Raw genomic sequence first — 10,005 nt, 5'->3', positions numbered from 1 at the left:
TGCTCACCAAAATGTCCGGTCGCAAGAAGACCGGGCTCTGGACGGCCAAGTGCACTACCGAGATGGAAGACAATCGTGTTCGTCGTATGGCTCTGGCGCGTCATACGGAATTTTCAGCAGCAATATGAGCAGTAGTGGGCACCACGGTGACACAACAAACTGTTAAAACTCGGCTACTTCAAGGACAGCTCCGAGCCAGACGACATGTAGCGTGCAATCCAATGGCCCCAAAACACCGCCATTTGCGAGTTCAGCGGTGTCTAGAGGCAGATTATTGGAGGGCTGGGCGGAGGCCTATTGTGTTTTCTGACGAAAGCTGGTTCTGCTTCGGTGCTATTGATGGCCGTGTTTGGTTAGATGGGAGGCAGCTGAGGGCCTACAGACAACCGGTCTGAGTGCTAAACACACTTCAGCTACATCTGGAGTTATGGTCTGGGCTGCAGTTTCGTACGACAGCCGAAGCACTCTCATTGTTATCTTACGCACCCTGACTGCAGATCTGTATGTCAGTCTGGTGATTCGAAATGTTGTGCTGCCATTTATTAACAGCGTACCAGGGCGTGTTTTTCAACAAGAGAACTCTAGCCCTCATGACACATTAGTAACAAAAAATAATCGTGAGAAAGTCGATATGTTCCCTTGGCCTGCTCGATCTGACCGTGTTAGAAGGAGGACAGTTGAGGGCTTCAACCAAACCGCCTGCGTGCTAAACACGCTGGAACTACACATGGAGTTACGGTCTGGGGTGCGATTTCAAATGGCACTCAATCGATCATATGTGACAATTCCAGCGTCATCTACAATTAGCTGTAATCATCCCTATATTGACTGACCACGTGCAACATACATGGAGCTCCATTCCAAAAACTGATATCTGGCATCATGCAACACAACGCTCGGCCGTTTGAATGTTTGTAATAAAAATTCTGGTGATTACGCTGGTTATTAATGTACCACCAGTTCACATTTCCTACAGCGTGATCATGCTTACATTAATTTGTGATCTTCTACTTCTACATCTAAATGGACATTCTGCAAATCACATTTAAGTGAATGGCAGAGGGTTAGCCGAACCACCTTCGCAATTCTCTATTATTCCTCTCTCGTATAGCGCGGGAAAAGAACAAACACCTATATCTTTCCGAACGAGCTCTGATTTTACTTATTTTATCATGGTGACCGTTTCTCCCTATCTAGCCTGGCATCAACAAAATATTGTTGGTGATTGCAACATTGTGAGAAGATTCCTCCACAGAAGAACCTTTGTTTTAATGATGTTCATCCCAAATCCTGTATCATTGTAGTGACACTCTGTCCCCTATTTCGCGACAATACAAAGCGTGCTGACCTTTTGGACTTTTTCGATGTACTTCGACAATCCTATCTGGTAAGGATTCCACACCGATCATCGGTATTCTAAGAGAGGACGGGCGAGTGTAGTGTCGGAATCACCTTAGAGGATCTGTTACATGTTCTTTAGTTAGCCTTCCCCATAATATTTTCTGTATGTTTCCTCCAATTTAAGCTGTTCGTAATTGTACTTACAAGGTATTTAGTTGTATTCACGGCCTATACATTTGAATGATTTATCGTGTAACCAAAGATTAACAGGTTCCTCTTAGCACTCATGTGGACGACCTCACACTTATCATTATTTAGGTTGAATTGTCAATTTTCGCACCATACAGATACCTCTTCTAAATCGTTTTGCAATTTCTTTTTGACCTACAGATGACTTTACTAGTCGATAAACGACAGCGTCATCTGCAAACAACCTAAGACGGGTGCTCAGATCTTCTCCCAAATCATTTATTTAGGCTAGGAACAGCAAAGGGCCTATCACACTACCTTGGGGAACGCCAGAAATCAATTCTGTTTTACTCGACGACTTCCCATCAGTTACTACGAACTGTGATCCCTCTGACAGGAAACCACGAATCCAGTCACATAACTGAGACGATATTCCATAAGTATGCAATTTCACTACAAGGCGCTTGTGTTGTACAGTGTCAGAAACCTCCTAGAAATCCAGAAATACGGAATTGTAATGTGTATGAGTTAGATATGTTACATAGAAAAATATATTATCGAAATTTCATTACTCTGAATGAATTATATTTTGGTTTTGCGATGTTTTCCGTCAGTGTACATCCAAAATATTTGATGCCCTTCACATAACAGTCGAATGATTTCTATAAAACCAGTACTACATACAAGAATGTCAGCCATAACACCAAATATCCTTCTGTTTCCAGGATTGTAATATGACCGACACCATGCGCGGCAGCTACCCCATCACTGGTGAAGAGCAGCCATTGCCGCCTCTACTGCAACAACCGCCATCGCCGTCGCCACGGCTGCCTTCATCCACCCAAGGCATTGAGAACATCGCTGCTGAAGAGAAACCGCTGCCGTCCACCACCGCAGGCAGCGGTGACATAGCTGATGAAGAGCGACCGTCCCCCACTACCTTGGACGATGGCAAGATCAATCATTTCGATGAGCTGCTGGCACCCACCATCTCTGCTGGCAGTTCCAACTACCCTTGTGAAGAGCCGCCGCTTCCGACCACCTTGTGCGGTGCTGCTAACATCATTGCAGATGAGACACTGCTCCCCCCTATCTTGGGGATCGATGATGCAAGTGGTAATGAAGAGCCGTTTCCTCCCACCGTCCTTGGCAGCGGTGACGCTGGTGCCCCTGTTGACCCACTGCCACCCACCACCCCAGGCACCGGTAACGTCATAGCTGATGATAAGCCACCATCCCCCACTACCTTGGACGGTGGCGAGATCAGTTATTTCGATGAGCTGCTGGCACCCACCATCTCTGCTGGCAGTTCCAACTACCTTCCAGAAGAGCCGCCGCTTCCGACCACCTTGTGCGGTGCTGCTAACATCATTGCAGATGAGACACTGCTGCCCCCCATCTTGGGGATCGATGATGCAAGTGGTAATGAAGAGCCGTTGCCTCCCACCGTCCTTGGCAGCGGTGACGCTGATGCCCCTGTTGACCCACTGCCACCCACCACCCCAGGCACTGGTAACGTCATAGCTGATGATAAGCCACCATCCCCCACTACCTTGGACGGTGGCGAGATCAGTTATTTCGATGAGCTGCTGGCACCCACCATCTCTGCTGGCAGTTCCAACTACCTTCCAGAAGAGCCGCCGCTTCCGACCACCTTGTGCGGTGCTGCTAACATCATTGCAGATGAGACACTGCTGCCCCCCATCTTGGGGATCGATGATGCAAGTGGTAATGAAGAGCCGTTGCCTCCCACCGTCCTTGGCAGCGGTGACGCTGATGCCCCTGTTGACCCACTGCCACCCACCACCCCAGGCACTGGTAACGTCATAGCTGATGATAAGCCACCATCCCCCACTACCTTGGACGGTGGCGAGATCAGTTATTTCGATGAGCTGCTGGCACCCACCATCTCTGCTGGCAGTTCCAACTACCTTCCAGAAGAGCCGCCGCTTCCGACCACCTTGTGCGGTGCTGCTAACATCATTGCAGATGAGACACTGCTGCCCCCCATCTTGGGGATCGATGATGCAAGTGGTAATGAAGAGCCGTTGCCTCCCACCGTCCTTGGCAGCGGTGACGCTGATGCCCCTGTTGACCCACTGCCACCCACCACCCCAGGCACTGGTAACGTCATAGCTGATGACAAGCCGCCATCCCCTACTACCTTGGATGGTGGCGAGATCAGTTATTTCGATGAGCTGCTGGCACCCACCATCTCTGCTGGCAGTTACAACCACCTTTGTGAAGAGCCGCCGCTTCCGACTACCTTGATCGGCGCTGCTAACACCGTCGAAGATGAGACACCTCTCCTCACCATCTTGGAGAGCTGTGAAACAACTGGTTATGAAGAACAGCCGTCCCTCACCATCTTTGGCGGCAGCAAGATCACCCCTGAAGTATCTCTGTTGGTGCCTTTAGTGGATGTTACACCATCGCCCCTACAGGGCGTGCTTCTCACTGGCCCTCCCAGAAAGCAGGCCTTCCCTAAACTTTGCACAAAGAAAAAAGCATCTAATCCTCCTCTTTGTCTTCGTGGGCCGCCTCCTTCTCCTGCCTTTAGGAACAAAAAGTAATGTGATGAGTCTGTAATTCGAGTCAAAATTAATAAAGTTTTTTGAAAACATATTTGTTATTAATTATGTTGGATTGTTTGGTTTGTGTGATAGATCTTTGATGTCAGTTGTAATTTCATGTTCTATCCGATGTACACATGAGGAATTGTACTGCGCCACCCTACAGACACGAGCACCATAGTTTAAATGAAACGATTAGGCACTACAGAGACATAGTGACACATAATGGGAGAGCAATGTTGCACTTCAATTTCTTAGTTTCACTCAGCTACAGTGAAGAAGCACAAGACAAAGAATCTGCTATGTTAGCTGTATCGTGGAAGTACGTCACCCGACTTCACAGGTAAGACTAGCCTAAGATAACCAGCGGGAGTAAACTTGTTTATGGGAAATACCGTCTGTCCAGATCACAACATAGACACTTTTACTTGGTTATTCATTCTCTCCATACAGCACACACTACACATACCACTAAGGAGATGATTTGCACAGATGCTATTTGTGGTTTGATTTTAGTAATGCATCTATCAAAAGATCTACACGGTTCGTACGAACAACTACCATCAAAGACAATCTCAGTTTCAGTGGAATATGCTGCGCACTTTAGTATACGATGGATAGAAAATCAGATACTCGTCGCCACCAAGATAAAATCTTCCAGTGGGTAACTCTGCTACAAGAAAACGCTTCTCGCTATCCAACGGCGTAACAGAAATTCTCAACTACTTTTTAAAAAGAATACGAGCTGTCGTCCCGATAATACCATAGAAATATCTTTCCAGTTGAAAGTTACACCCTAATTATGTAGAACCAGCTAACTGCTGTGTGCTTATCTGCAGTTTTAAATAATATTTATTTTACGTCGCACTTTCAGAGATACAATTTATTCTCTTTTTTAATTGACGTTATTAACCAGAGAGAACTTTTGTGTGCAGCAACCACACACCACGGTAATATCCTTACAGAACTTGAACTCCAACGCATTAATTCGTTTTAAAATTCTCATACTCTCAGAAAAAAGTAAATTATTTGTCTTTCAAGAACTAATCATCTTCCCCTTTAAATAAAATCCTAGAGATGATTTCTGTTGTTTTTTTTTAATTTAAGAAATATGAAACAATTTCTCTCTTTGGAAATTAACAACTCTGAACTAATATTTTCCATTTTTTTGGTAATTAATATCTTTGATCTTCATAACGTTGCAGCCTTTTCTGTATCTAAGCTTTGGCTCCTTTTAATACTTAACCTGACGATGTTTGCAAAATATTCGTTTGCTATAAAACTGAACTTCCCTTTTAAAATATCTTTGAATACTAAATATAGAGCCAATGAGACTATGGACATTATTTTTATTTTTAAAACAGAAACTTTTCTGTCTTTATTTTCTGTTTTCTTTCATGTACAGATACAAGACATCTTTGATTTTATGAGTGGTGGTCAATCAGACAAATCCCTCTAAGCGGAAAAAAGGGCTGGGTACCACCGTCACTATTCAGACTGCTTGAACTTTAAAACAGACATGAAATTAATCCTACTTCATGTGGACTTCGCGTAGATGCGCCGCTATTGAAATTATTTAAAACACAGTACTCGCATGATTGGAGAGACAATGTGTCCTCAGTAACAATGGTTTCTGCTTTGCCATTTAGAGCTTTATAGGAAAAGCTGCTTAATTCTAGACCGAGCGAGCAAATATCCAACTAACTTAGATTTGTTTTGACTATAGCACATACAACCGTAAGTCATCCGTTCTGCTACTTACAAAGATAACACTGTCCAAGTGTCTATGTAGAGATTTCCAAACATTAAGTAAAATACATCGACGCTCATCATGAAATCTCAAAATAAGCCCTTACAAAACATCGCAAAGTCACAATTTCCTAAGTACTTGCTTTCACCTTCAATCCCACTAATACAAAAACGCAGAGATAATATCTCCTTACTGCGTGCTTTCTCCGCCTTCAAATTCCAGTAACGTCTTATTATGATAATGTCACTTAACTCCCATAACAAAACAGAAAATCTCCAATCTAACAGAGATATTGATCTCCTAAAAACAAGTTGTTTTCAGGCTAGACTTCGTTCAGTAACTGTTTTGCATAAAATCACCATCCACGAGAAACCGGTCCTACAAGCTGTATACCGCAGCCACTACTGTTTCCTCACACAAAATTCCAAGTTCCCACACAAATCAATTACTTAATGCTTTTCGGCCCACGAAGTGAGGAAAAAATTATCACAGATCGGCATACATATTTTTCAAACAAGCCGATAACAATCTCAAGGAATTCTCTCGAGTCTAGTCCCGATTTTGGCTGATGGTAGTCCGGCTGCCACCAAACAACGACTAACTGAATTTCTCATCGGAAAATCCAAGAACCATTTACGATGAATAAACATAGCATGTTCATTCCCCGTTCTAACAGTCGTTGATTTTTCATTGCGGCTGCCATTGGAAACTAGCGGTGGCCAGCTGCGCCGCAGCTGTTATCTTTGCAGCAAGCCGCAACTCTGCAGTAGTCTGTTCGTAGTAAACTCGCTGACTTTGATCCGATTCTCCTGCGCAGATATTTTCAGGCCACAATCTCTACAACTTTTTGAACATTTTACAAGAATACATGTAGGAGTACTTTCCAAACAATTTTTATAACAGAAAATTTTGATACTAAGATGGGGCGACATCTACTAGTAATTCCGATTTAATGCAACACGAATTTTAGCTCGTAGCAGGCTCTGTAACGTCTCTTAGCAAAACACATATTACATGTGGTTAAAGAGAAAGGAGAAAAGAATAATTGAACTCGTAACGTCTAGTAATAAACAAAGACAATATATTGTGTAATAATGAGAATATTAGATGTGTCATATTGTGTCATTGTGTAAAATTATGTATTTTTTCTTTATTATTTATTTCTGAGAACGTCTGCGTCGGCGAGTAATAAGACCGACACAGAAGATAAATGTTGTACAGAGATCACAAAATGAATTAGTATATAATGCATGATGTAAAGTAAAGTCTTTGTCTTCTTAATCTGGAAGCTGTGAGAGAAAGATCTCCTGTTGGTGTCGTAGAGAGCGAGAAGGTAGCATTCTTTTGTCGAGATTGGGAATTGTACGCCATTACGTGTGCATTTACACAGGTCTGTAATTGTTGAGATATTTAAATGTTTCAATAGAGTTGTTTAAATGAAAACGTGTATTATTTAATTGTTAAAGCTTGCTTGCCTATTATCCCATCCTGTTAAGATATTTTTCAGTTATATAAAAAAAATTATTATCTGTGGAGCTGAGCTGTGTGGAGAAAGAAGAGCCGCTGCCGCGGCGTATTTAAACGACTTACAATATCGTCGAGTATACCGCAAGGAAGCGGTAAAATAATAGTAGAATAATATTATTTCTTTTAGCTCCCAGACTGGCAGTGAAGATCAGCAGATTTTATGATGTGTTGCAGGTTGACGCGGGCTGCTGATAGGATATAAATTACAGTGCAAATAATTTAATGTACTTACCGAATCTGATAGGAATCTTGCTGTGCTCCGTTCTGATCTGGCTAAATTTTATAGTGATAACGTAATTTTCTTTAATGAGAGTCTCATGTTCTTGGGCTAGTCGTGGTATGAAACAGCATTCTAGTAAGAAATAAAATCCACTGCAAACTTGTGTTTTTGAACGATTGTACGAACTGTAACATCAGTGATCATAAAACAGTAATTTCAATTTTGAATAACTATGAAGTAGGAAAGATATATTGATCCTTAGCATGAGTTGCAGTTACTAAAAATCGTTCTTTAAATTGTAGGCCAGATCCAGAACAATAAGACTTCCATAGATACATTTTATTTCACTAAAAGGTAACGATGATAAAGAAATTAAAGGCACAGCATTGTTAAAAGAATTTCTCGTCACTCTTTCCATATATGCGTTGTTACGCTAATAATAATAATAATTAAAAAATAAATAAATGAACCAAAGAGACTAACAATTTATAAAAACAATTAACGAAAGAGTAGTCTGGACGGGAAACTGTCGCCCAAAAACGCGGGGCCCGAATTTGCAGTGGCCACAATTATAAAATTTTATGTATTTTTCTTTCAGTGTCTATTGTTATGTATGTATAGATATATATGTATTTAGTGTTAAATGTATGTATGTATATCATGATCTGTGCTATGTATTAATGAATGTGCAAACACTCTTTCATGACAAAACGCACTACTGCAAGCGAGTCTGAGAAGACGATCCTGATAGTACTGAGAAGCTCTAACGACTACGTAATCCGGGGGGCAGCCGAACCCCGAGATAAGATAAATTAAAGGTAAGACTACAGTGTAGTTGTCCTGTTGGTAGAAGTTGAGCTCCAGTGGAGTAATCTCATATCGCTAGTGGTGTGCATATTGTACGTAGTTTGATGTTAGTATTTGTGACAGGACAAAGTGGTGGTAGATAGTAATTTTTAGTGTGCAGTGTAGTGTATATAAAGTGATGTATTTTGTGTGCAAGGGGAAAAACTGTTAGATTTTGTGTTTTAGTAAGCAATTTAGGAATATGGTTAAGTTGCGTAGTCAACGTCCAAGCAATATGGATACTGAGGAACAACAATTAGCTAGTGAAGGAAATGTGGAACCGGGTGCCTCAAGTAGTACTAGTACTCTCTTTGAGGATATAACAGGCGAAAATGGGGGGGCAGGGGCACAGGAAGTAGTGCCTCCGCCCACTAGTCATCAAGTCGATGTAGATAAAGAAATTGTACCACCACCAGAAAAGCAGGAACCAGAGAGTGGTAATCTGCCTGGTGGGTATTCAATTCAGGCTATATTAGAGCGTGTGCTAAATTACCAGGCAGAATTTGCGCAACAGCAAGCCGAGCGAGATCGCCAGCAAGCTGAGCGAGATCGCAGGCTAGAAGAGCGAGATCGCCAGCAAGCTGAGCGAGACCAGCAACTTGTGCAATCGATAGAAAGTATGAAAAAAGAGATAGCAGATATGAAAAAGAATTATGAGTCGATACCTAGGGCCGTGCAGGAGCTGACTGAACAGGTCAACAACCTGCAAGTAGCAAACACTAACATGGTAGACGAAATAGGTGTATTAGCCAACAGAGTAGAAAAGCTCGAAATAGATTCCACACAGCTTGTAGAGCAGAAGTGGAATGAACAGGCAAATAAAATTGAAACAGAATTTAACTCATGGCTAGAAGTGAAGGAGAGTGAGATTGACACGAATATTAAGTCTAAAGTAGAAGCAGCCATAGCAAATAGAGATTCTGAATCATTCAGTACCGCAGTAAATGGTCAAGTACAGAATGATGTGCAAACAATTAAACAAATACTCAGTGAGGATATTCCGCAGTGGCAAGTGAATGTTAACAAACGGATATCCGAACTGGAGAAAGGTTTAGCACAAAGCAGGAAACATGTGGAACAGGAACCTCTGTCGCCAAAAGCCCATGGTTTTGGCAACGCACAAACTTATATGCGATACAACAATGGGGAATCTGTAGTCGATAATGCGAAGAGCTGTAGCTCCGGTTCGGAGCACACAGCATATGTCCCAGCAGCAAACCCATGTAGTTCAAAAATATTAGTGGAAGAAAGTTTAATTAAAAATAGGCAATTTCAAACATTTACTACTGAAAGGAAATCAGTACACCCAGTAGTATTCATAAAAAGCTTTAAAAATATCTTACCCAGTGTATGGAACGAAACACAGAAAATACAATACGTAATGTCGTACATTCAAGGTGACGCAGCGCTATGGGCTACAGAAGTAGCAGACAGCTGCAAGACATACGAACAGTTTGAAAGGGCATTTTTGTCAAAATATTGGTCGCCTTGTATACAAGAGCGACTAAGAAAAGAGGTATATAATCCCGAACCGTACTCACCCCGTCTTGGGAATTTGA

At 42.2% G+C, this 10,005-nt stretch overlaps 1 protein-coding gene across 1 annotated transcript; it reads left to right on the top strand.

Annotated features, from left to right (window-relative positions):
• The first annotated feature begins 2,276 nt into the window (after positions 1 to 2,276).
• Positions 2,277 to 4,103, top strand: LOC126199563 (uncharacterized). The gene has a single exon (XM_049936485.1). The coding sequence runs from the start codon at positions 2,277 to 2,279 to the stop codon at positions 4,101 to 4,103; it is 1,827 nt and encodes a 608-aa protein (XP_049792442.1).
• Positions 4,104 to 10,005: the final 5,902 nt, after the last annotated feature.

The sequence above is a fragment of the Schistocerca nitens genome, chromosome 8 (genome assembly GCF_023898315.1).
Source record: "Schistocerca nitens isolate TAMUIC-IGC-003100 chromosome 8, iqSchNite1.1, whole genome shotgun sequence".
NCBI lineage: Eukaryota > Metazoa > Arthropoda > Insecta > Orthoptera > Acrididae > Schistocerca > Schistocerca nitens.
The sequence above is the reverse complement of the archived record's forward strand: the minus strand, read 5'-3'. Positions and strand labels throughout refer to the sequence as shown.